Source organism: Manacus candei, unplaced genomic scaffold (assembly GCF_025592945.1).
Source record: "Manacus candei isolate 608988 ecotype Guabito, Panama unplaced genomic scaffold, ASM2559294v1 h1tg000022l, whole genome shotgun sequence".
NCBI classification, from domain to species: Eukaryota; Metazoa; Chordata; class Aves; order Passeriformes; family Pipridae; genus Manacus; species Manacus candei.
Window position 1 is genome coordinate 2055943 of NW_026138070.1, and position 27016 is coordinate 2082958.

Sequence of the window (27016 nt, forward strand, 5' to 3'; positions counted from 1 at the left end):
TTCCCTCTGCACTCAATGCCTCAATCCGGTCGTGCAGCACCGAGCGTTGAGGGGGATCAACATCAGAGGGAAAAGGCTGAGCCCTCAGTCCCCTGGCTCCCATTCCACTGATAACTTTCTCCAAAAGGATGCTCTGATGAGGGAAAACCAGCAGCAAATAATTATCTGTCTAAATCCATCAGGAGTGGTGCTGTACAGCGGGATCTGAGAGCCGAGCGTGCCGGAAAACAGATGGGAAGAGGCCATTTCCAACAGCTCATAATTCCAATTATTTTGGGTGGGTTTTGCCTGCATCCGTCAAAATGCACCTTCCACATTCGAATGCTTTTCTTCCAACCAGATTTTCATCCTTCTAAACTCCCAGACTTTCATCCTTCTAAACTCCCAGATTTTCATCCTTCTAAATTCCCAGATTTTCATACGCCCACTGGAAGCAACTTGAGGTGGAAAAGATGTTCTGACAGAAGGCTGGGAGACGCTGGCTGGTGTCAGCTCTGGGAAGGTTGAACTCAGCTCCTGCCTCTGTGCATTTAAAAGCACCTCTCAGTAAATCAGGGTCTTTCCCACTTCCTAGATTTCCAGGGCTCTCCCACCATGCTCGAGGGCTGGCTGCCATCCCTGGGCATGAGCAGGGAACAGGTTTCCAGAGATGCCAGCAAAGCCACCAAGGACAGAGAGTACAAATAAACCACTTTGAATAATAATAATAACCAAAATAGCCTCAAACAAAGTTGCTGCTGCCCCCAGGAAAAGGCAATTCATTTTTTTCTTTTCAGTGAAAATTAATTCTGGACAAGAAATGACTGTGGAGGAGTAAAAATGCATCTTAAAAAGTCATGAACTGGCAGCAGTGGCTTTATATTAGTCAGCACGAAATACAGTAAAAGCAGAGGAAAAAACAGGGCCTGTAAGATTAACAGTAATGAGATGGAAATCAAGAACACAAGAAAAAAGAAGCCACAGAAAAGAGATGGGCCTGCCCCCAAAATATGGCAAAATCATCCATTGTGACACAGAGAGAAAGGGATACTCAGTCACGTGGTACGTGCACAGAGAGGGATTGTTTCATAACCAGCACTTCCCCAAAATTTTCCATTGCTCCTGGAAACAGGAATATCAGCTCTGGGCTCCCTGTGTTGGGCAGGATTAGACAACTCGTACTCCAGACCTTTAGGACTCAGCCAAGGAAACCCTGTGATGCAACTGCTGGTGTTTATGAAATCAGGCACTGGGAGGCCATTCCAGACACACTGATCACAACAAGGATCTCCAGGAGTAGGAGGTACTCAGCTGAGTGATGGCACCACTGCCATGGGTGAAAAGTGGAACAAGTGACATGAAATAAAGTCCTCTGAGATATCTCCTTGGTGTTGTTTCACTCTGGAGGGTGGGATCAAGCACTGGGAGTGCTGGGGAGCCTCCCAGCCCCATTCTGCACAACGTGGGCCTCAGCACCGTGTGCTGTGCAAAGAAACCAGGATGGAGAACAGGGAGGAGGCTGGAGGGAACAGGTAGAGTGGGATAGCCTGGTATGAAGCTGCAGCAATGGATCTGTGAGATCTTCAGGTGGAGAAGACCCTCCACTCTGCTCTGAGACCCCCCTGTAGTGCTGCATCCAGCTCTGGGATCCTCAGCACAGGAAGGACGTGGAGCTGCTGGAACGAGTCCAGAGGAGGCCACGGAGCTGCTGCCAGGGCTGGAGCCCCTCTGCTCTGGAGCCAGGCTGGGAGAGCTGGGGGGGTTCCCCTGGAGAAGAGAAGGCTCCAGGGAGACCTGAGAGCCCCTTCCAGTGCCTGAAGGGCCTCCAGGAGAGCTGGAGAGGGACTTGGGACAGAGTACAGCCCAGAGTAACAGGACAAAGGGGAATGGCTTCCCACTGCCAGAGGGCAGGGTTAGATGGGATATTGGGAAGGAATTCTTGGCTGTGAGGGTGGGGAGGTCCTGGCACAGGTTGCCCAGGGTGGTTGTGGCAGTTCCATCCCTGGAAGTGTCCAAGGCCAGGCTGGAGTAACCTGGTCTAGTGTAAAGTGTCCCTGCCAGGGGGATGGAACGAGATGGGCTTTAAGGTCCCTTCCAATCCAAACCATTCTGGGATCCTACAAAGACAGAGAGAGCCCAACACATTGGGTCAGACCTGGACGTGATGTGGGAACTGCACACAGGCAGTGTGGTGCAACCAACAGTTTCCTGGTCCCTCTGCAGCCCTGTAAAAACACAGAGAGATCTGGGCTTTTAAATCCCAGGCACTGAGCTCACTTGGCTGAGAGGGGTCCCAGGAATTGTTCTCCAGGGACTTCACTGCATTTCCCCAAGGAAATGCGCAGCTCCCAAAGCCCAGGGCGTGGCTGTGGTGCTGACACCAGGATTTCCTCTGTCTGCAGAGGAGAGAGGGAAGCAGCTGGGTTATTTGGAAAAGGGGCTGTGGTAGGAGAAGGGTTTTCTTCAAAGCACGAGGCTCCTGGAGCAGTTCCAGGCAGGGCTGGGAGCAGGACAGATGGCAGAGGCCCCGCTAATCCAGACGGGCAAGCCAAGCCCAGGACTGTGCAGCTCCCTGGGATGCTGCCAGGCCTGAGCTCCTGCTTTAAAGGCCCCACTAGCTCATACAGATTAACCCAGCCCCCGAGAAGGTCCTGTGGGGAGACACTCCTGTTTGGGAAGATTTGAGCCCTGATTGATGAAGGATGTGGGACTGGAGCAGAGGGGGGAGACTGAAGCCAGGCTACAGCAGGGGTACCTGTCCCAACCCTCTCCTGCTGTAATCCTTCCCAAAACACTGAAATTCCCTAACCTGACACATTCTCATCCTTCATCCCAGCATGGCACATGCTGCAGAGCAGGGATGTTACCAAGGAATTGCCTCATTAGTAGGGAAGAACGTCATTGTTCTCTACAACTACTTGTAAGGAGGTGGTTGTAAGGTGGGGTTGGGCTCTCCCAGGGCACAAGTGATGGGACAAGAGGAAACAGCCTCAAGTTGTGCGAGGGAAGGTTTAGATTGGATATTAGGGAAAATTTCTTCAGGGAAAGGGTATTGCCACAGGCTGCCCAGGGCAGTGGTGGAGTCATCATTGCTGGAAATGTTCAGAAAAGGTCTAGATGTGGCACTTGTGGACATGGTTTAGTGGTGGCCCTGTCAGTGCTGGGTTAACAGATGGACTTGGTGATCTTAGAGGGCTTTTCCATCCTGCTCCTGCTCCTTTTGGCTCCATCTGCAATGCCACAGAGCCTAGTTTTCCACAGAAAGGCAATGTCATGGGCAAGGACACACAGATTGATTGCAGCCAGCTTGCAAGGCAGAGAGCTCTGCTTGGCAGGACAGGACCCTGTTTTGCAATCAGCAGCTCTGCCAGGAATAAACACAAACTCCTCCAGCATCTTTAGGATGCTCTGGCTCTTCCTGCCTGGTGACAGGACAAGGGGGAATGGCTTCCCACTGCCAGAGGGCAGGGTTAGATGGGATATTGGGAAAGATATGAGGATGGTGAGGCCCTGGCACAGGTTGCCCAGAGAAGCTGTGGCTGCCCCATCCCTGGAAGTGTCCAAGGCCAGGTTGGATGGGCTTGGAGCAACCTGGCCTAGTGGAAGGTGTCCCTGCCCATGGCAGGGGGTGGGATGAGATGAGCTTTAAGGTTCCTCCAACCCAAACCATTCTGGGATCCTGTGATTGATTCCTCCAGGCAATGAACAGCAAACCCAAGCAGGCACAGAAACTCCAGGCAACCCCTCACCAGAGAACACCCCCAAACCATGAGAGGGCTTGGGGCAGCTCAGCTCTGTGATCCCCTGCCCTGCCAACACAACAGTGTGGGGCCCAGCAGGTTCCTCATCCCTGGGAAAGCACAAGCACATGGAGCTGGGCAGCCCTACTTGCCCCCCTCCAGTCCGTCCCAGTACAGGCAGTGCCAGGGTACTGGAACCCAGGTGCTCACAGGACTGCCCTCGCTGGTCTAGAGCTGAAAATTAAATTTAAACCGCGACAGGGACAGTTAATTAAAGCAGATTAGTGCGAGACTAATTAGGGACGCTGACACTGCAACCATCGAGCTCTGCGATGTTAATTAGCTGTTCATTAATGTCAGCTCCCTGTTCAGTACAGAAATATGAACCTGATGATCTCCTGGGCTTCACACACAGCAGAGCCCACGGGATCACCCGGTCACCTCCTCTGGGGGCACATCCAGCCTCCATCACTGCCCTGAGAGACACTGTCACCATGATCTGTGAGACCCTCCCTGTCACCAACAGAGCATCTCCCAGAGATATTCCAGCTGCCAGGCTGAACCAGCCCCAAAACCTTGCACGTTCCTCAAAAACAGCCACATTTCCCACCACGTACTCAGAACCAAACTGCACCTTCACATCCCACCGTGGAAAACACACGAGGATGCTCAAACCTTCTCTGACCCAGATTCTCCCGCACTGTAAAAACCCCTTTGGATGATGCATCCATCAGCAGCACCCTGGTCTAGTGGAAGGCATTCCTGTCCATGGCAGGGGGTGAAATGAGATGAGATTTAAGGTCCCTTTCTACCCAAACCATTCTGGGATTCTGGGATTTAGCCAGCTCTGGAGGAAAAAGGTGTCTCCTGTGGCTGGTGCAAACTGCTGATGGTGGGGTGGGAGATAAGTGGGGACCTCCTAATGGGAAGCAATCAGACTCCACTGCTCCTCCTCCCCCAGAGCGTATTTAGAGCTTTCAGAAAGAAACAAAACTTGTTTATCTTAACGCTAATCAATTTATAGCAATCAAAATAAAACCCATTAGGAGCCATTTTCCATTTGAATTTCAAAGAGGCTCCTGACCCCAGGAGGCTCCCAGCTGATTGATTAGAAATTTCTGACACTAATGTGTGTCTTCCAAGGGTCCAGTGTGGCTTTAATTCCTCTCTCCTGAGACACTGATCGTGTGTTAACATCTGTCAGCCCCTTCCTGCACTTAGGGGAGGGGAAATTCATGAGCACATGGAGTTGCCTGGCACAGCTGGGGAGAAGGTGGCATTTGCTGGCTTAAACAGCTTCCAGGAATCCCTGGGGGCAAATCATTTGCATGATCCTTTTCTCCTTGGGCAAAAAAAGGGCTGGAGTGCACCAAGAAATGAAAAGCAGCAATGCAGAGAGGGGAGAGAGGATGGAGGGTTAGACCTCAGGGCTGGGATTTGGCTTTTGCATCCCAGCTTTGCCCCTTGTGTCCCTCAAAACCACGGGAACTGCAGGATGGGTTGGGTTGGAAGAGTCCTTAAAGATCATCCAGTTCTAACCCCCCTGCCATGGGCAGGAACACCTTCCACTCATTCCTCACTTCCTCCAGAAAAATCCCAGATGGCATCTGGCACAAGGGAAAAAAAAAATAATCTCAAACCTGAGACACATTCACATTGTTCCCAAGCTTTTCTTTTTAACCACATTCCCATTTAGGAAATCGTGACCTTCACTTTTGCTGGGCAGGAATTCATACCCTCCAAGGTGTTCTGTGACTCAAACTGGATTGAGTCAATCCTGGGCATTCCCTGGGCAAACCCTGGGCAATCCTGGTCCCCCTCTGCAAGAGGGAAACAGGGGAACACAAACCACAATGAAATATATAGGGAATATATAGGAAAGGTGATTTTTGTCTGCAGCTGGAGACAGATGTAGGGAGGAGCCTTCATCCTCCAGAATGGAGCACACTCGGTCCATCAGTGGTTTGTAACATGGTGACAACCACATCTGTCCCCACCTGGGGACACAGTTAAAGCACAGACCCCCCAGTCCTGGCACAGGGGACATTTCCTGCATGTGCAGGCACAGACCATGCCCTGCAAGACCTCCTGCCTTGAGGGCATCACCCTGCTGACCACAGCCCCCTTTGCTGGAGCTGGACACACATGGCTGGGCAAAAAAGATCATTTTTTTTTGGTGGGGAAATTGAAATAATTGACCCAACAATGGAGGGATTCAACCCATCTCCCCACATCTCTTTGTGTGATGCAGAAAAGCTGAGGGTGCCCAAACATGGAGGCTCAGGGAACATCCCTGGGGGTGATCCACGGGGGGACAGAACAGCAACAGTGTAATGCCCTGCACACTTTTCCATCTGTACAAAGAAAAGGGGTGGAGAGGGGGTGGGAGGAGAAGGGGTAGATCTGTCCCTGCAAGGAGGAAGCAGCAGGAGCAGCAGGCAGAGCCTCCCTGCTGCCTCCACCCCGACTCCCAGTGACATCCATCCCTTCTGCGGGGTCCCAGGTGGGACCAACTGCCTCTCACTTTCAGCAGATTAAAGCAGCTAATCTAGTTAATGAAGGCAAATCAGCCCAGTGGTGCTGCCCTGCCCTGCAGCAGGGTCACTGGAGCAGAGCTCTCCATCCCTGCCTGGAGCTCCTGGGGAGGATGCAGCATCCCAGTGTGCCAGGCTGGGCTGTCCCTGCCCCAATGGGTGTGTGAGGATGCCCTGGGAACAACATTCAGTGGTGACAAAAGGAAACTAATGCACTTGGGGGAGAAGAGCCCTAATTATACAAACACAATGATGGCACTAAATTAGCTATTAACATGCAGGGAGGGGATCTCGGCAGCACTAGAGATAATGCTCTGAAAACATCAGTTCAAAGCTCATCCATCATCAAAAAAAATGAGAAAATGTAAGAAATTATGAAGAAAGGAGCCCAGTGCAGGAATGTCATTAAGCCATCCAAGGAGCCACAGCTTGAGCAGTGCTGGCAGTGGTGGTCACCCCCAGACAAGGGCATGAAGGAGCTGATAAAAATTATTAGGGACACAGAGTAGCTTCCATATGGAGAATCAATCAACTCAGAGCTTCCATGTGAAAAGAGGCCACTCAGGGAGGGATATAAAGCCATCAGGAACACGAGAGACATGAATGGGAATAGATTGCTTGTGATTTCTTACAGTGTGCAAGGACATATTTTTTTAACATGGTGCATAATTAAATTGCATAACTTGGTGTAACCAGGCACTGTGGGCACTGGAAACAGGAACAGCACGGCAGGAGATAGAAGGAAACACTGCTTTATCCACCACTTACTTCTCTACTGTCTGGGCAGTACAGAGCTCTGCGGACCAACAAACACCAGTGTGTTTCTGAGAAGGTCATGTTTTTCCATCACATGCACCATCTTGCCCAACACATGGGAATCTCTCTCTTGGACACCTCCTGGATGTGTTTCTGGGTCCCCATGGGACCTGCAGCTACCAAGAGCTTCAGCTGACAGTTTCCAGGGGACAGGAGGGGGATGTCCATGCTCCAGCCTCAAACACATTCCTCCTGGTGAGCCAGGTCAACAGTGCCAACACCTGGAACTGAAGGTGGAGGGGCTGCCAAACACAGGTACCACGGGGCTAAGGACAGTCACTGTGTCCCCATGAGAGCAGCAGGACCCACAGCACTGTGGATGTCACACTCTGGACCATGGACTGTGTGCCTAGAATCCCAGCATCCCATGATGTCACACTCTGGACCATGGACTGTGTGCCTGGAATCCCAGCATCCCATGATGTCACACTCTGGACCATGGACTGTGTCCTGAGACTCCCAGCATCCCATGATGTGTCCCTGGGCTGTGTCCCTGTCACCTCAGCATCCCACAGAGGTGACTGCAGCAGGACCAAGGGCTCTGGAGTCCTGGTCTTTGCCCTTGCCATGGGTGTCTAATCCTGCCCACCCACAGCACGTGCCCCCCTGCACGTGCATTAAACCTGTACCAGGAGGCCACTCCAACTCCTCTGATGGCCTCCAAGAGCATTCTGTGGAACAAGAAACCCTCCCAAAACAGATCAAAGATGTCCACAGAGAGGCTGCTTAAGGGAAAAGAGCTTCTGGGCTTCCCATTTGAGGGGTATGTTTCCCTTCATGCTTAGCCCAGTGATTAATGCTCGCCGGGGAATCGGAGCTGCAAAATGAATTTGAGAAGACAGAGCAGTGTCAGGCTGTTAGAGGCTCAAAAAGGATCTTGGCTCCCCCGAGCCTCCAAGGCTGAGCACTTACCATTCAGATTTAACAACCAAACGCTTCCAAGGCAGGCAGGGGCCTCCCCTCTCGCCTCTCCCTCCCTGACCCCTCCCCGAGGACACCATTAGCACCTGAAAAGGGAGAAGCCACGGCCCTGGCGCAGCGTTTGGGGTTGGATCCGCACGAGAGCAGCGGCTCCGGGACGGCTTCACGCGCTGGGGCTCGTATTTTTGGAAACAGCATCCCAGAGGATGCTGCTTGTTCTCCTGCCAGCCTCGACTGTTTTGGAAAGTTTCGTTAAGCTCCGTTTCGCTGCCTCTGAGTTATTCAAGTGCAGAAAGGGGGGGGGGATTGGTTACGGGAGGTTTCAGGGCTGTTCTCCGAGCCTGGTTTGGGCGAGGAAGCCCCGGTTTGGGCTGCCCGGTGAGGAAATGAGCCTCTCCCACGAGCGTGCGGAGTCACGGCTCACTCAGCAGAGGGTTATCGAAAAGGACATATTCAGAACTCCTGGGTCTGCTCAGTCCTGGGGCAAGAGGCACCTTCCCTGCGGTCCAAACACCTCCACATGCCCACTGACCCCCCTGCGCTCCCCTCCACGCCTCCAGCAAGAGCTGCTCTTCTCTCCTCACCAGGCAGGAGGTTTGGCAGGAAAAACTGGACAGGAGCAGGCAGGGCTGCTCCAGTCTGCACCTCGAACCACCCCGGGGAGCCCGGGATGCCCCCTCCTCTTCCTCAGCTACTCGCCAGCCGAGCGCTGATCATAAAGAAACCTCTGTGCGTCTCCAGGGAAGCGGGACTCGGAGAGGGGCACAAAGCCTCCCGCAGCTGTGTGTTTGCAAACAACCCAGCTGAGCTGTGAAGAGGGGCTGAAAGCAGTAATTGTCTTTAATTAAAGGAGGTTGGAGGCATCTCAAGCTTTGACAAAAGACATTTCCAGCCTGCCAGCAGCTCCAGCGCTCGGTGCCGCCGCAGCTCGGCCGGGGGGTTCAAAGGAGGCAGGTGACAGTGGGGATGGGGGGACACCGGCCCCAGATGCAGGCACAGCGGTTCAAAGGAGGCAGCAGCTCGGCCGGGGGGTTCAAAGGAGGCAGGTGACAGTGGGGATGGGGGGACACCGGCCCCAGATGCAGGCACAGCGGTTCAAAGGAGGCAGGTGACAGTGGGGATGGGGGCACACCGGCCCCAGGTGCAGGCACAGCGGTGCCAGGGCAATGCCACACACCCGCGGGGCACGAGAGACAGACGGGCACACCTGCACTCTGAGGGAGATGCAGACAGTCAGCTCACAGCAGGACGAAATACCTGGGACCCCTACAAATCTCGTTGGGCCAGATGTGGGCCAGATGTGCCTGTGTTGGGACCCAGCAGCTGCCTGAGGTGTCCCACCCTCCAGTGTACGAGGTGTCACCTCAGCCCTGCTGGTGTCTCAGCCCTGTCTCGACCTGCCATCATCATCACAAAGGTGATGCTCAGAGCCAGAGGTCACGGACCAAACCTCAAGAGTGCTGCTGCTGCAGTTCCTCCCGGGCTAATTAATTAATCCTGCTCGTTAGTGAGCTACCTGGGCTGGTGTGGAGCTCTGTCAAGGTGCTGCATCCCTGTCAGCTCCTTGGGCTCTGCAGCCCTGCCAGCAGCTGGATACCCACACACATGAATCCTGTCCCCCCAGAGCCCTCAGCAGGGGCCACTCCCAGCCACGCTCTGAGCTTCAGGGAGGTGACAATGTCTCCCTGAAGCTCAGGGTACCAAAGCTCCTTCCCTCCTCTCCTTCATCCTTCAGGGCCGAGGCTCCCTGAGGAGACACTGCTTCCTCCCTCCCTTCCCTCTGCTTTTGGCCTTCCAGCACATCAGTATGCAGGAAATCACCACTCTGGTTTCCATGGAAACCCCATGGCAGGGGGCACCCCCCAGTCTATGCACCACGGCCGGGCTGGCACAGCAGTGGTGGTCCCACGTGTCCTGCTACCCCCGTCCCTGGCTTGGCCACCCCCTCCTGGGCTCCCCCCAAAAGCCTTTCTGAGCCCTGGGGTTGCAACCCAGGCTGGAGGGAGGAATTCTGCTGCCAGAGGAACATCTCACACTCCCTCTCTACTTGTTTGCCCAGAGAAGCTGTGGCTGCCCCTGGATCCCTGGAAGTGTCCAAGGCCAGGTTGGACGGGGCCTGGAGCAACCTGGGACAGTGGAAGGTGTCCCTGCCTGTGGCACTGGATGAGCTTTAAGGTCCCTTCAACCCAAAGCAGTCTGGGATTCTTCAGGCAGGACTAAGCTGCAAACTAGCACCTGGGTCCAGTCAGCTTTGCACGTTATGCTCCATCTGCTTTCCCACGTGTGCCCCCTCATCCCACGCTCTCACCCACTCCATATCTGCCTTGCAGCTGGAAATGCCAGAAAACCAGCCCCTGGACAAGGGTAAATCCCCACTGTGGCCCCTGCAAAGGTGCAGAGAACCAAATACACCCAAACTCACGTCCTAGAGGACCCACTGTGCGTGTTGGGCAGGTCCCCATGTGCCTATTTTTGCCTGGGAAATCCTGGAAAGAGCAGCCGCGCTCTAATTCGAGAGAAACAAAAACAAACTGGGATTGCTTCCATCTGTGCCAGACAGCAAAAACTTTCCAGAAGCAAAGAGAAAAAAAAACAAACCAACAAAAAACCCCCAACCAGTTCTAATTATAGGGTATCCTGAAGATACACAGGCTCAGATTTGTCACCCTATTTGCAAATTAGTCCTCAGTCGTACCATGGTGACAATGAGAGTGAGCACCAGGCATGCTGGAGTTCCTCTCCTGGCTTCATAATCCCCTTTGGACAGCAAGAACACCACTGTAAGCAGTCACTGAGAACGAGCCAGTGCATCCTGCCTTTCCCTTTTATGGAATCACTAAGGCTGGAAAAGCCCTATAAGAGCAAGTCCAATCACTAACCCAGCACTGCCGGGTTCACCACTAACCCATGTCTCCAAGTGCCACATCTAGACCTTTTCTGAACACTTCCAGGGATGGGGACTCCATCACTGCCTGTTCCAATGCTTGACCACCCTTTCCATGATGGAATTTTCCCTAATATCCAAGCTAAACATCCTCTGGCACAACCTGAGGCTGTTTCCTCTCATCCTGAGAACAGAGCCTGACCCCCACCCGGCTCCACCCTCTTGTCAGGGAGTTGGAGAGAGTGAGAAGGTCCCCCCAAGCCTCCTGTTCTCCAGGCTGAGCCCCCTCCCAGCTCCTTCAGTTGTTCCTTGTGCTCCAGACCCTTCTCCAGCTCCATTCCTGTCTCTGGACATGCTCCAGCAAGGTCCTAAGACTGGGATTTGCCTGGCTGGAAAACCAAGCTGGAGAAAAGCTGGAGAATATTTTTCCTACAACATCTTCCTCATCTCTTACTCTTCAGTTAGTGTCATGGATTGACTCCCAGGGTGGAAACTGAGAGTAAAACAACCCCATTTCTGCTTGGATCAGTGTGGGAGCCAATGCAGGTGATGGTACCTGGGAAGGTGATGGGATGACAGCACAGGCAGTGCTCACCATCCCCCTCAGTGCTGCAAACAGCACTGAGATGGCAAACAAAGGCAGCTTTAAATCCATCACTGGGGTGCACTGCAGGGAAAGGTGAATGAGAAGCTTCTCTGGGTGTGAGTCATTCCCCAAATGTTTCTCCTGATCCTGTTTTCCCTGCTTTTCCTCCTTCTGTTTTATTAACAAGGCAGCGTGGAATCACAGAAAACACGGGTGCTCTGAAAGGCTCAGAATTAATTTTGCTCACCATGCTGCAAGGAAAAGCCTGCAGCAGGAGTATTCCCATTGGGATAAACCCTCCTAAGCTTCCTGCCTCCAGCTTCAGGAATGCTCTGGATGATGGCTGGCATGAGGGAGCAGCTCCAGCATCCTCTGCCAAGGCAGCTTGAGGAATCACTTCCTCTTCCTCCTCCCTCATCACAGATCCCTGAGAGCCAAAGATAGTTCTGTAGGATCCCAAACCATCCAGGTGGGGATGAACGGGGAAGTTACCTGCCAAAATAATGCTCTGGGATCATGGTGACAGGAACATGGATGGACACTGAAGAATTGTCACCAGTACATGAAACTGGAGGGGTAAAGAAAAAGGGAAGGGAGGGAAAAGGGCAGATGTCACTGAAATGTCTCAAGAGAGAGATCAGCACCTCAGAAATTCCCAGGGAAAACTCTGATGCCCAGCAATGTCCTGTATTCCACCTGTGCCACGTGGGCACTTCAGGCCACTGCAGGGGAAACCAGCCCACATCCCAAGAGGATGCAGACACCCTGCCCAGGAACAGCTCTCCTGGAGGGCAGGGAAAAGGTGGAAGGGTGTGATGGGAACCACCCACTGCTGCCCAAGAGCAAACATATCCCTGATCATGTGCAGCCCCTTCCCATGTTCCCAAGGAAGGCCCCCAGAGAGCTCTTCCCATGTTCCCAGAGAAGGCCCCCGGAGAGCCTGGGCCATAAAAAGGCAGATCTGGGACATTTAATGGACTGTGTTGTTCATGTTTGACAAACATTATCTGTTCCTGCAGCCGCTTCAGAAGTCACTATGATCTTTTCCAAAGCCATCCAGGCTGGAAAATGCCATTTGGAGCAAAGCATGCATGTTACTGTGCTTCTGGGGCTCCACTTCAGGCTGCACTTTAATTCTGTCTAATCTGGAGGGTTTGGGCATTTTGATAGTTTGAAATGATAAAGCTTTTCTCTCGTGGTCGTTTATTGTTCACTCTGCTCCTGTTCCTGTCACAGCTCCAGGTGGGACAACCACAGGACTCCTGGGATCATGATGTTTTGGAAGAAAATTGATAGCTGTGGTTTCAGCCTTAAAAACAGTGTTCCTGAACACAGGGTCTCTGTGAGCTCCTGACAACAGTCTGAAAGTGCCAAAAGACTCTAAAAGTAGGAGGTTGTCATTGTTGAAAACTGTCATATCCCGGAGATATTCCCTCAAAACGCATTTTGAATTTGCTTCTAGTCACAGGGGTTGTTTCTAGGCTGTGGATCTCCAAGGGCACCCTCACTTCATGGTCCAGGGATGCCCATCACCTGCAGCATCCCTGTGGTACCCACAGCCCTCCATGGAGGTGGGAGCCAGCCCAGGAGCCTGGGATGTGTTTGGGAGCAGAGCCCTACACTCCAGTATCAAAAGTCCCACTGGCCAACTGAAAACCTAAGTTTTTGCAAAGTTCTCTCAAGTTTCTGACACGAGGATCCCCAAGATCCCCACTTTAACTCCAAGGCCTCTAGGAAGGTGTAACACCTTGGCAGGTGTCATTTCAACCTGCTGGGGAGAAGAGATCTCAGTCTTTGAAGACCTTGCTGGAGTGTTTGGACAAAGCTCTCAGGGACAGGGTGGGATTTTTGAGGTTGTCCAGGAACTGGACTGGATGATCCCTGTGGGTCCCTTCCAACTCAGGAGATTCTATAACTCTATAAAACTGTAATCCTCACCACCCTCTCACCTGGTTCTGCTCCTCATTCTTCACCCAAGTCCTTCCTCACATTGTTTGAGCTCCAACATCTGCCCACGCCAGGACTGGGTGTCACAGATCAGTGTCACCAAACTTAAGGTCTCCTTCAAATGTGACAATATTGTGTATTTTGCTTGGCCAAACCTAATTTAACCTCCTTTGATGTTTGGTCTGTGCAAACAGAGGCATTGTGTGAGCTATGAACACTTTGATTCCACTTCCTAACCTTTATTGGGACTTTTCTGTACACTTCCCAGTGATATATGTTTCTAAGGCATATGGGGAACAATAACGAGTTTCCCTGGAGCTAATTAAGCTAATTATGGCTTCTAGATTAAATTTTCTGTATGATTTTTACCTTGTGTGGCTAAAATAAAAGAACTGTGCTCCTACCAAGCACATCTGACTCATCTGACATCAAAAAAACCTTAAATCTGTGCAGAGAACATCTCAGGGTATTTCCCAAAATTAAATGCTCAAAACGATTTCTTGGCTTTGGCCCAACTTGGTGAAAAATCTCAAATGAAAAAGAAAAAATCCTCAAAAGCACCTTTTTCTCCCATTTTCCTCAAGTTACATATGACAAAGAATATTCCCCTCATAAAAATTCAGCACTGTGAGGAATTCAAGGAAAAGTCCTTCTTCCCCCCCAAGATCTCTGAGCTCTTTGAATCAGAGGCAAAAAAACTAATGGCAAAAAACACATTCCCTTCATTTTATGGCAATAACGAGTTAAAATTCTGGAATCCTGGGCCTGAATCCCAGCCATTCATTCCAGTTCCTATTAATGTTTACCACTTCTCTCAGAAAAGAAAAAAGGGGGGGGGTAAAGGGAGGCCAAGGAAGGAGAGGAGGGATGCTGCCAGAGCCCCCATTCCCTGCTCACATGGGTGTAGCAGGACCAGGAATGTGGTATTTGATCCAAAATGCTGTTTTCATCTGTGAAAAATAAGTCAGAGGGAGATTTTCTTCTGGGTACACGTGTCAGCTCCATGAAAGCACCCCTGTCACAGCACATCCCCCGGGGGGCTGAGGGGACACCACCCTCCAGGGATGCTCTCAACAGCTCCTCCCATCTTCTCCCTGATCCCAGCACAGGATGGGGGGAGCAGCCTGTCCCAGAGTGGGAAGGGGGGCAGGGACCATCCCTGTAGCTCTGCAGGAGAAGACCATATGATCTTTAAGGTGCCTTCCAACCCAAGCCATTCTGAGACCTCGAGCACAGAGATGAAGGGGCTGGTGCAAAGGGACTGGGGAGCAGCAGCTGAGGCAGGCAGTGGTAATGCAAAAGTCCACCATGTTTCTCTGAGAAATCCTGGGAATGGCCATCATTTCCATCAGGAAACTACCACTGGGTTTTGCTGGACCTGAGATCTCCATCCCTTCCTCCAACCCAAGGTACTCATGACCTGCCCCCACTGATAAATGAGAATATGCTGCTCCTCTTGAGCTTCCCTGGGCTGCTCTAAGGCCATCCTCTGCATCCTGCTGGGGTCTTTAATACACCATCACAACAGGGCTGGAAGTGCTCTGCAACACTCCTGCTGCTTAAAATCCCCTCTCACATCCTGGAAAATCTCATCTCCTCTCTTTCTCTGTAGAGAAAATACTTTCATAGAAGGTCTCAGCCCATTCCTTGTCTTGAAAGCAAAATCAGAAAGCGATTCTCATTTCCTTTGTTTCCCAAGAAGATCTAGTCCCTCAGAAGCTGCACTTCCTGCTCCAAGGTAAGTGGTCCATCTCCCTCCTCCAGCAGCACATCTTGCCCCATTCCTGTGACCTCCCTGCAAGGTCAGCATCTCTTAGGGCTTCACACCAACAGTAAATCACCTCAAACCCCCCACCTGACACCCCCTTGCTCTGCCAGGCTGCCCCTGGTCCCACTCCAACCTCCCGAAGCCCAAACTCCAACAGGAGTGTGCAGAGGACAGGCTGGCATCTCCTCCCACCCCAGGGAGCACCAAACAGGCGTGGAGGGGCTCCCAGAGCAGCTGCAGTCCCCACCACAGCCCTAATTGGATTCACAACATGGAGAGGTCAGCGAGAAGAATCGAAGCCGTGGAAAGAAAGACGCTGTATTCTTGCTTCCCAGACGGAGAGGGAGGAGAGGGAGAAGCCCCAAAAGCAGCATCCAACAATGCCACGGAGCCCTGGCCGGCTGGGAGCATTCAAATTGTCAACAAGCCTGTAGAAAAGGCAGACAAATTCCTGTTTTGTACTTGGGAAGCAGCCAGGTGATGTAATCATCTTTGAGGATGATGGTGGAATACTTTCCATTCCAGCAGTAACTCTAGATGTTAAATAGCAGCTACTAAAGTTAAACATTGCTAAATCAGTCTGTCAGGGCAGCACCTTCCTAAGGGGGTGTAAAAAGGGGGCTGATGGACCGGGGGACACTCAACGTTCATTTTCCATGTACCATGAGAGGCAACAGGTTTTGGAGATGTAGGAAAAAGCTGTTTGCTAAATGAGGCAGTTGTGGCTATTTTAGGATTGCAACGTCAGTACCAGTCAAATAAGGCTGTGCCAGCCCCAGGACTGGATCAGGGAAGGATTAAAGGAAGGTAGGCATAGCAGTGCCAATCTCCTTGTATTTAGGGAAAACAGATTAAGGCAAATTAGCCTTGTAGGGGTTTTTGATGCAATTACAAGATTGGCTGGGGGGGGGGGGGGTTGCGCTGTTAATGCCACAGACCCAAACCTCTGCAGAGCATTTCCCTTGCTAACACACATGATATTTTGATTCCAACATCAGTGGGTCCACCAACACCACGGGACATCCTTGATGCATTAAAACTTGGCTGACACTGCAGGGCCTGAGATCTGAGCAGGGAACGTGCAGCGAGCGGCTCTGTTTCCACTAGAGCCAACAAATTTGGTTCGTGCCTCTGGGCTGTTTAACATTTTTATCAATGACCCAGGAGAGAGCCCAGAGCATTCCCAATAAAAGTTAGCTGATGACATGGAAGCTGTAGTGTGGTAAATACCGAGGATGACGGGTTCTGGATACAGTGACCCCCTGACGCCTCGGGGAGCTGGGTGCAAGCTGGGAATGTGCATCTCGGTACAAATACGTGTCAAATCACACCTCCAGGGGCAAGAAGGCCACAGTCTCAGTCTTCCCAGTCCCACAAGGAAGGACAAGGATCCTTCAAAAGCACCCAGAGAAATGCCACTGCCCAAATGGTTAAGCAAGGGGGGGTATAGGAAGAGGGAATCTCAGCATCCTCCCTGGCACGCGGCTGATCACCACAAGCATCCTGTGCATGGAGAGCTGGATCTGCCAAGGGAAAGGCTAAAGCAGTGCCAAGGGCTGGGAAGAGCCAAAAAAGCTGGCTGAAAACCTCACCAGAGGAGTGGAGGCCAAGGATTACCCATAAACAGCCACAGAGACCACAGAGGTGTGGTGATAGACAAAGCTCCCAGCGCTAGGCACAGCAGGAGCGACGGCTGGAAGCGTTTAACGGGCAGTTCTCCATCTCTGGAAACATTTCCAGCACTATTGGCTGTATCTGCTCCAGTTCAACCAGGAATGCTTCCTGGAAGAACTCGATTGCCCCTAGAGCCTTACAATTTATTGGCTGGGTCCAGCACTATCAGTGGAGGCCCAGACCTGAAACAGGCAGAGTGCCATAAATAGCCTCTTCTCATCAAAACATCACGTCCTGCTCGGACATGCCCTTCTCTGACTCCTTGGAAAGCTGTATGGCACTCCAAGCCCTTAGCACATACTTTGGCCCCCTCTGAATCCCAAGTACAGCTTGTCTGGGAAAGACCCTCACTGTTTCCCACCCCTCTGGAAAGGAGGGATGGTTCTGGGTCCTCATGTACATGCACAGCATGATCTGCACCTGCATCCTCCACACATGGTGGGATGGGGACAAATCTGCTGCCCTGGACACCAAAATAACATAAAGCACAGGCAGGGAAGGAGGCTCATCTCCACCTTGGGCTGGAGGATCACAGAATCCCCGAATGGTTTGGGTTGGGAGGGACCTTGAAGCTCATCTTGTTCCAACACCCCTGCCATGGGCAGCGACACCTTCCACTAGACCACACAGGTCCATCCAACCTGGCCTTGAACAATTCCAGATGGGGCAGTCACAGCTTCTCTGAGCAACCTGTGCCAGGGCCTCGCCACCCTCACAGGGAAGAATTTCTCCCCAGTATCCAATCTATCCCTGCCCTCTGCCAGTGGGAAGCCATTCCCTTTTGTCCTGTCCCTCCAGGCCCTTGTCCCAAGTCCCTCTCCAGCTCTCCTGGAGCCTCTCTAGGCACTGGAGGGGGCTCTAAGGTCTCCCTGGAGCCTTCCCTTCTCCAGGTGAACATCCCCAACTCTCCCAGCCTGAATCCAGAGCAGAGAGGCTCCAGCTCTTGGAGCATCTCCATGGCCTCCTCTGGACTCATCCAACAGGTCCATGTCATTCTGTTGTTGGGGACCCCAGAGCTGGAGGCAGCACTGGAGGAGGGAGGTCTCACAAGACTGAAGTAGAGGGGCAAAGAGCATAGAAGAGGGGCAAGGAGAAGACAGCTGGCAGCCTGAATCTGACCAGGTTTCTCCTCTTCCCATCAGGTCACCAGCTCCTCTCCTCCTCAGAAATGCTCGTGACCCCAAGGGATGACACCACACGTCTCTGACAGCCAGAGAGTGTCACCACCAGCTTCTGCAGGGCAAAACCATCCCCTGTCACCCCAGCAAGGCTAGGGGACTCCCCACGCTCAGTGCTGCACAGGCACAACAAAGAGAGAATTCTGGGATCAGAGATGTCCTCCTGTGACGGAGAGGGGCTGGAGAAGGATGAGGGGCTGGAGAAGGATGAAGGGCTGCATTGCTGGGACCAGCAGCGACCCCTGAGCAGGCAGAGCCCGTGCAGGCACCGTCCAGCCAGGCCAGGCCAGGGAGAGCAGCAGCACAATGGTTCTGCCTGTGCCGTGGCTGAGCGGAGCCAATGGATACGAGAGGCACAGGGAGAAATGTGTTTAATATGCTGCATGGGAGGGACGGGGAGGGGGGGCCAGGGGGGAGGCGCAGACAAAGAACAGGGAGATGGAGAGAAAAGACGCAGGCAGGGAGCAGAAGGTGAAGTGGGGAGGACGGGGCTGGGGGAGGCGCGGCCCAGGAGCCGGGAAGCGAGCGGAGGAGCGGAGGGAAGCGGAGGGGAGCGGGCAGCCAGCCCCTCGCAGGGCCCTGCGGGACAGGCGAGCGAGGCCCCGGCAAAATGAAAATCTCTTAACCACACAGAATTGTTAACTGCCCCCAAATCCTTTTGTGCTGGGGCTGCGAGCTTAGAAGAGCTTAAGCTGTTAGATGCATGAACTTCCTCCATAAATATCCCCGTAGTGCAGTGCCGCGAGCAGGCCGGCGCTGTCAGCCGGCTCAGAAACCCAGGGCGGAAAATAAGCAGCTCCTTCCAGCTGCTGGTCATTCCTTGGGATGCCCTTCTCCGCCTGGACCCCTTGGAGGGGCAGGACCGTGTCCCCCCACAGTCCCTGCTATGTCCTGTTGGGGCACCCGAGCCACGTGAGAACACTTCACCCCGAAAGTCAGCTCGGATTTGCTTTTGTTTTGCTTCTGGAAAGGGGCCCAGATTCCCTCCCACCCCTGGAAACACGAGCAAACCTGCCAGCCACATGTAGGAGTGAGTTGGCCGGGCCAGGCGGCTCCGACGCTGCCTCCGCAGGGACCAGGGCCAGGGTGGGAGGTGGGTAGGGATGCAGGGCTGCATCCCACAGGTCCTTCCTGAGCTGAGCTGGGGCCACCAGCCCCTTCCCCAGCCCTTTGGGGGGCTCACTGGGAGGGCTGGGAGTGGATGGGGATGCCTTGGCTGTCCTGACAGCTCTGTGGCTGACTCCTGTCCCAGTCCCCACTCCGCTTCTGGGGGATACTGGAGGGGGTTTCCCAGTCTAGCACAATCCTGGGGGCCCATCCAGCCCTGATCCAGCCCCACATGGCAAGGGGAAGGAAGGAGAAGGGGAAGGAAGGGGAAGGGAAAGATGGAAAGAGGAAGAAAAACAGGAAAGGGACAGGAAAGGGGAAGGGGAAGGGGGTGGGAAGAGGAAAGGGGAAAGAGGAAAGGGAAGGAGAAAGAGGAAAGGGAAGGGGAAGAAGAAAGGTAAGAGAAAGTGGAAAGGGGAAGGAAAGGTAAAAGGAAGGAGAAAGGGAAGAGGAAAGGGACAGGGAAAAGGAAGGGGAATGGGAAAGAGAAAGGGGAAGGGGGAAGGGAAAGGGATGGGAAAGGGGAAAGGCAAGGGGAAGGGGAAGGCAGCCCCCGAGCCAGCTGCCCCACGCAGATGTCGGGCTGCGGCCACTGTGTGATTAATGAGGGCGGGGAGAGCGGGGCCGGGCGAGCGCCAGCACCGGCTGGAGAAACAGCTGCCGAGGCACCGGACCTCCCAAAATCCTGCTGCTGCTGCTGCGCAGACAAAGAGGGCCCGGCCTCTCCCTCCTGCTCGCTCCCTCCACCTCGGCCCCCGCTCTCGCCTCCCCTCCAGCCCTGCGGGCACAGGGCTCTGCGGGAGGGGTCCTGGCAGCCGCGGGGCATCGAAGGGACTGTCCCTTGGCCGGGCTGGCAGCGGGACCAGGGAGCCCCCAAGAAAGCCCAGTTGCATCAGAGCAAAGCACTGCACAGGGCTCTGGGTCTGCTCTGAAAAAAAAACAGGCTGAGATGGAAAAGTTGCCATGAATCATTGGGGCTTTCTGGTGTTGCTACAGATGCTTTGCTTGGGAGTTGTAAAACCCCCGTCTGCCCTTCGAGGCAGGGATTAGCCAGGCTCAGTTTCCAGCAGTATTTCCTTGCTGTCCCCATCCCCATCCCTGCTAAGGCCAGAAGACACTTGATCTCCCCAAGCTCAGTGGGAAGAGATGTTCAGTGGCCAATTGAGGAGTAGCTGAAATCATGGATATTAAGTGACCCCCGGAGCACACCAGGACCTAAAATTTTGGCATGTGAGCAGCCCAGCCACCAGCAGCAGACATGGAGCCCTCTCCAAGGGGGACTATACAGCCTGCAGTCCCTACTGAGCACAGCTAGACTGTCCATCCCCCTCTCCAGCCTGTGCATCTTCCACTACCAGCACCTTCCCCTTGCTTGGTGCTACCTGGCCACCCCTTCACAGCCAGAAGAGAGGAGACACAGGTCCTCCCTTGGCTCTGCAGTGCCCACCAATCTATAACTGATCAGTATCTATAACTGATCTCAGAGGCTCTGCTTGGAGTTCCCATTGGAACTGCAATGGGATTTGGCTGTTCAGCCAGGACAGGGGGGGAGAAGATCCCATGTGCCAAACACGGTTGTTTGCTCCACGTGTGGTACAGCTGCAGGTGCCCATCACACAGCTCTTGGGTCCCCATCTCTCTTCCAACAACCCCAGTAGTTCCTTTTCCAACCTTCCCAAGTGCAACTGGGGAGGAGCACAGAGGGAGGGTGGCGCAGAGCCTCTCACTTGCCTGCACCACACTGGCTCCATGGTGCTCAGCTGAGCTCAGCAGGCACTCATGGAGCCTGCTTTGAACACCTACAGGGGCAGGAGAACTCCTGTAGGGCAGGAGAACATCTATAGGGACAGGAGGATATCTGTAGAGCAGGTGAACATCTACAGGGCAGGAGAACATCCACAAAACAGGAGATAATCTACAAAACAGGAGAATATCTACAAAACAGGAGAACATCTACAGGGGCAGGGAGGCAGAATATCTACAGGGCAGGAAACCTCTGGCTGTTGAGGAGCCCAGGGGCCAGCTGAACAGCACATGTTCCACCCTGGACCATTTGCACCTCACCAGGAAAACGCTGTAGACAACTTGTTCCCTGCCACTGCACCCCCTTTGGGAGCCTGCACTCCCACTGCCCTCATCCCAGAAGCAACTCAGCCCATGCCAAGGGCACAAACCAATGAGAAAACAGCCCCAGTATTTTGGGAGGCAGCAGCCAATTGGTGACAGGCACCACAGTGACACACATATGTCCCATCCAAGAGCATGGATGGCACCAGCAACAGGTGGTTGGGAACAGTGGCCCTGGGACCCAGAGGTCACGTAGAGCCTCTGCAACGGATGGATGAGCCCAGGGCAGGAATTGAGGAGCTGGGGAAAGAGTCAGCCTCCACACACGCTCCTCTCCCACCCCTGCCCAGGGAGGTCCCTCCCAGCTGGTTCATGCAGATCCCAGGAGCAAATCCCAACCTGCCACCCCCGGCACACGGAGGCGGGTGCCCAGGGTGGGACCGAAGCGCGTGGTTACCTCTGCAGACGGTCCCGTTCTCCACTGACTCGTATCCCGGCCGGCACATGCAGCGCCCGATGGGCACCAGCCACTCGCCGTCCCCGTTGCAGTAGAGCTTGATGGGCACGTCCACCTCCTCGGCGTTGGCGATGCACGTCCCCCGCGCCGCCACCAGCGAGGTGCTCTCTGCCCCCGAGAGGGTTTCCTGGAAGACGGCCCCGTTCTGGATCACGCGGGGACACTTGCGGTAGAAGACGCGCACGGCAATCAAGGACATGCAGCCCCCGTAGTCCTGGAAGGCCAGGTAGAAACCGTTCTTGGAGACGGGCCCGAAACTGCGCACCTCGGTGTTGATCTTCATCACCCGTCCGCCCAGGTCCACCTGGGAGAAGCTCTCGTCGGCGGCAATTGTATCCACCTTCATCCAGGGATTCTCCATCCAGTTAGGAAAGGTCTTGGTGGCTGAGTCAAAGTCCGACTCAAAATAGTAGAGGTTAAAAGTCTCCTTACAGGAGCCTGGGACATTTGGGATGCTGCTGCAGTCCCGGACTGAGAATTTCATCTCCACGTGGATGCGGTGTGCTCCTCGCCGCCGGATGTACTTGGTCCGGAGCCAGTTGTTCTGGGAGGACTCGAAGACGTTGCACACCTGGTAGGTGCGAATCGTGTTCATGTTCTCGTCGTACCCACTCACCTCTTCCCACTGCGGGCAGGACACAGAAAGTCACGGGGCTGCACTGAGCAGATGCTCCCCACCCTCCTTGCCTCTTCCCAACCCCACGATGTGCCAAGCAGGCTCTGCCAGCACCAGCTGCCCCACTCTGTGCCCATCCCATAGTGCCCAGCATCTCACCCCCGCCTGCTGGGGTTTGACCCACACCACACCTGAGGCAGGCTCTGTACTGTGGGGACAAGGTGGCCCAAGCCCTCAGCGGAGCTTGGGGCCACCAGCACTGTGCTCCATGCTTGGATTTAGGGTCAAGCCTCTCTGCTGGTGACAGGGACAGCAGGGTCTCCTCCACAGCAGGAATGGCTTTAGCAGGGACTCTGCCTGCACGGCTCAGCCTCTGGCAAAGGAACATGATGCCTTGAGCAGATGGATTCCCACCGGTGCCACTATGGTTACAGCTGTGGCAGACAGGACCCACTTCCCCAGGAGCCGTAAAACCTCCTGGCCAGCTGCAGAGGCCAGTGGCCACTGCCTTTCCCAGCAGCATGAATGGACCACAGCCGATCCCACTGCATTCCCAGAAAGGGAGATGCTGGGTGGATCCCTCTGGAGCCCCCATCCCTGTCCCTTCGAGGGTCAATGTCTGCAGGTCCCAGCTCCAGCTGTCCTGAACTGGATCTATGGGATGTAGACATGCCTGCGAGCCGTGGAATGACAGCAGCATCCTTCTCAGTAAGACAGCTCAGAGCTGACAGATTTCCCCATGGGAAGCTCAGCCCACTATCCCAGCTGACTGACTCTGCCATCTCTGGAGGAGGCTCCGTAGAGCTCATAGAATCATAGGATCATAGAATATCCTGAGCTGGAAGGGACCCACAAGGATCAATGTGTCCCACTCTTGGCCTGTACAACCCCAATAATCCCACCCTGTCCCTGAGAGTGTTGTCCAAATGCTCCTTGAGGTCTGGCAGCCTTGGGGCCATGCCCACTGCCCTGGGGAGCCTGGTCAGTGCCCAACTACCCTCTGGGGGAAGGACCTTTTCCTGAAATCCAACCTAAACCTGCCCTGCCACAGCTCCAGCTGCTCCCTGGGTCCCCACAGGGTTGCTGTGGCACCTCCTGGCCCTCTTCAGCTCCCTGCTTTTTTCCCAGGCTGTTTTTTCCCAAACCCTTCAGTGCTTGTCTTCATTCTGTGTAGGATGGGGATACTTCGGGGTGGGGGATGCAGGGCACGAACTGCAGCCTGTAACAGGCCCCTGCTCCTCTGCACTGAGCACCAACAGGGAAGAGTCCATGTGGGAGGAGCACCCTTGGCTCACAGAGCATCTCCCACAGTCTAAACCCTGCTGGATGGTGCAGCATCTCCCTGTAGTCCCTCCCCACCCATGGCACCCATGTGCTGCTGGCAGTAGGGACCAGGGTCCTGCTGGCGTGTGACACAGCCCTGGCCAGCTGGAACAGCTCCTCCTGAACTTGTTCATAAACCTGCTCAAGTGGAAGCCGAGCTGTTTCCCACTTCTGTAACATTCTGACCTCAACCCTACACATCCTATCACAACACCCAGGGCAGGGCAGCAGCACAGTCCTGACCCAACACCAGCGCCAGTACCGAGTCCACAGGGAAAATCCTGCAGGAGCAGAGCATTCCCAGCCCCTGGGGTTGCAAATGGCCTCACGAGGGCACCCAGGACTGGAGAGGGAGGCTCAGGAGATGGGAGACAGATTGCTCCTCGCACATCAAGGCTAACAGCCCAACAGAAGGCTGTCAGGGAAGATCCCTAACAGCTCCAACCACTTTGGATTGGCAGTGGCTGCAAATCTGCTGCCATGGCCGGGGGAGGAGAAGAGCATCCTTGCAAAATACAGTGGGAGCATTTGCTTTGTTTTCCAGAAATAAATTTGATGTGGTAGTGGAAAATTGCAGGATCTCCCCCTTTTTTAGGGCACTGGTTGGGAGGGGAGAGAGGGAATCAAGGACAAGGCACAGAGAAGCAATTCTTTCCCCTGCCCTGTCTCTGATGTGGCTCTCCCTCACCTGGGCCACTCCTGACACCCACCTTGTCAGCCACCAAGACCCAGGACCCCCAGTGCTGCTCCATCCCCATCCACACTTGCCCAGCCCCCAGGAAAGGTCAGGACATGAGCCCAGAGAGCTCATCTTTAGTAGAGCAGGAGATGGAATGAGGGTCTCCACAGCTTGGGATGAACAAGAGACAGCAGAGACAGGGCCTGGGGGCACCTATGGGTGGCACAGGCAAAAAGCAACAGTTTGGGCTTTTGGGTCTCTGATAATCCCCGAAGAGGAGCACACAGCAGCTTCTCTCTTCCAGGTAATGCTGGCTGCACCCAACCTGGCCAGTCACCCATGGGTGGGATGCCCTGCCTTGTCCTGCCCATGGCTGTGAAGGCACCACAGCATCACCACCTCCCCTCAAGGGTCCTGCCTGGAGGGGGGGATGAAGGTCCACTGGGGCCACACTGGACTTCTTCATCCCGATGTGGGACACGGGAGCACCCCGGGGTCGAGGCTTAGGACCCCCAGCATCCTCCCACATCCCCAGGGGGCTCCCAACTTCCCTCTTCCCCGCTGGGAGAGAAAGTCACCCCCGCGCACCAGCCCTGCGCTTCCTCGGCGCTTAATTAGAAGCCTCTCCCTTTCTCCTCGTTCTCTAATTAACATGCCGGGAGCTCAAAAGGAGGCAGCAGCACAATAACAGGGGGAGACGGCTTCCAGCCGGCCCGGGCCTCATTACGGCGGGGGCTGGGGAGGGGAGCAGGGCGTGCTTTACATATGGAAACACCGCAAACAAGAAAGGCTGGGCCGGGAGAGAAAAAGACTTGACCTCTGCTCCCCCCCATTGTGTGCCCATCATCCCCCCTCGGGGGGAACCTGGCCAGGCTGGGGGGGCTCAGGCAACACCGGCTTTATCATGGTGATGGGGCCTGGGGCCGGCAGCACCCGCGCCCGGCTCGACACACTGCTCAGAGCTGGGTTTAATCTCTCCACAAGAGGCTTCTCTTGGCTGTTTCTATTCTGCCAAGTCAGCTCGGGTCTAGGACTTGCTGTCAGCCTGGTGAGGTCCACGGAAACGTCTTCATCCAGCCCCTGTGGAGGGGAGATGGAGGGCAGGATGGAGCCTGAGGCACTGCCACGTACAGGCGTGGGAAGCATCTCCAGGCTTTGGCCAGGCTGGATTGGGCCACCCAAGTGCAAGGGAGCAGGTCTGGGGTGTTGGGCACTGAGGTTGCTGCTGGTCACCACAGCCAGAGCTGGGCAGGATGCTCTGAAGCATCTCAATGCCCCATGTAGGACACGGAGGTGGCTCCACTCTGGTTTTCTGTCACGAGTGGAAGGGCCAGGGATCACAGAAACACAGAATACACTGGGTTGGAAGGGATCCACAAGGATGATCCAGTCCAACTGCTGGCCCTGCACACCTCAGAAATCCCACCCTGTCCCTGAGAGTGTTGTCCAAACACTCCTGGAGCTCTGGCAGCATTGGTGCTGTGACCACTGCCCTGGGCAGCCTGTTCAGTGCCAGACCACCCTCTGGGGGAAGAACCTGATGCACTGCCCTGTCCAAGTTCTTCTTTAAAGGAGTTTATGCTGGGTGGTCTTCAGGTGTGGCTCAGGGGACTCCTGGCACCAGTAAAGCAGAGAGACCATTGCTGCTGGGCCAGCAAATGACTCTCCATGGGATGCCAGGGATGCTGGACAGTCATTTGAGGCCCTGAGGCCAATGCCCTCATCCTGATACAGGTGACAGGTAATGGAACAACAAGTGAGACAGTGGGGACAAATGAGGGTGGCCTTGGCATTTTGTTTCTTCCCCTCTCTGATTTTTAGGTGGCTGCAGGCTGGCTTTATGGAGAGCACAAGTCCTTCAACACCCCACTGGCCTGATTCTGTGGGGTGAGAATTACATCCCTCCAGCACTGGGGTATTTTTTTGGAGCATGACCTCCTAGAAAACTACTGGAAACCTCAACTGTCAGCCTTCTTTTGTCCTCTTCCCACCACATACTTCAAGTGGCCAAGGCACTCTGCTCACTCTGCTTCAGTGCCTGACTTTTGTTGGGCCAGCCCTCCCATGCTGAAGTGCAGCAGGAGGCCACAGAGCAGCTCTGGAAGTGCTGATGACTTACCCCTGATGGAGGATGCACCGTCCAGCCCAGCTCTGCTGTTGCTGTTGTGGAGTCCATCAGTGTCTCTGCAGGAGGAAGGTGAAACAAGGAGTCATTGTAGGTTGTGAAAGGACTGAAGATGGAAACAGGGGGGAAAAAGCAGAGAGGAGCCAGCCCAGGGCTGCAGGGATGGAGCCCAGCCCACACTGTGCCCTCTGGCCACATCTCTGCCAGGGGGGAGCCAAGTAGTGGTCACTCCACCCATCTGCTCCCCTGTCCATTGCCAGCTGCTCCCTGGCCCCCATGGAGAATCATGGATTCACAGAACTGGTGAGGTTGGAAAACATCTCCAAGCTCATCAAGTCCAACCATCAGCCCAGCACCAAAACCACGTTCACCATTAAACCACGTCCCCAAGTGCCACATCCACGTGCTTTTGAACTCTTCCAGGGATGAGGACTCCACCACTGCCCTTGGAAGTCTGTTCCAATGCCTCACCACCCTTTCCATGAAGGATTTTCCCCTAATATCCAATCCAAACCTCCCCTGGTGCAACCTGAAGCTACTTCCACTCATCCTGCA

At 54.3% G+C, this 27016-nt stretch overlaps 2 protein-coding genes across 4 annotated transcripts in view; one reads left to right on the plus strand and one right to left on the minus strand.

The window, feature by feature from the left end:
• Nucleotides 1-18711, plus strand: part of LOC127470628 (coiled-coil domain-containing protein 81-like) — a 165760-nt gene extending 147049 nt beyond the window's left edge. Inside the window, exon 9 of one of the 2 annotated variants that reach the window (XM_051786335.1) lies at nucleotides 18202-18692. In XM_051786335.1, the coding sequence (XP_051642295.1) occupies nucleotides 18202-18641 (440 nt within the window). In that variant the 3' untranslated portion in view covers nucleotides 18642-18692. Of the gene's footprint in view, nucleotides 1-18201 lie in introns of both variants that reach the window. The other variant, XM_051786337.1, reaches the window with a different exon arrangement.
• Nucleotides 1-27016, minus strand: part of EPHB2 (EPH receptor B2) — a 108751-nt gene that overhangs the window by 45498 nt on the left and 36237 nt on the right. For both annotated transcript variants that reach the window (XM_051786325.1, XM_051786326.1), the window contains exons 2-3: nucleotides 26456-26520; nucleotides 21659-22343 (exon numbers count right to left, since the gene is read on the minus strand). In XM_051786325.1, coding sequence (XP_051642285.1) covers nucleotides 21659-22343; nucleotides 26456-26520 — 750 coding nt within the window. The remainder of the gene's footprint in view (nucleotides 1-21658; nucleotides 22344-26455; nucleotides 26521-27016) is intronic.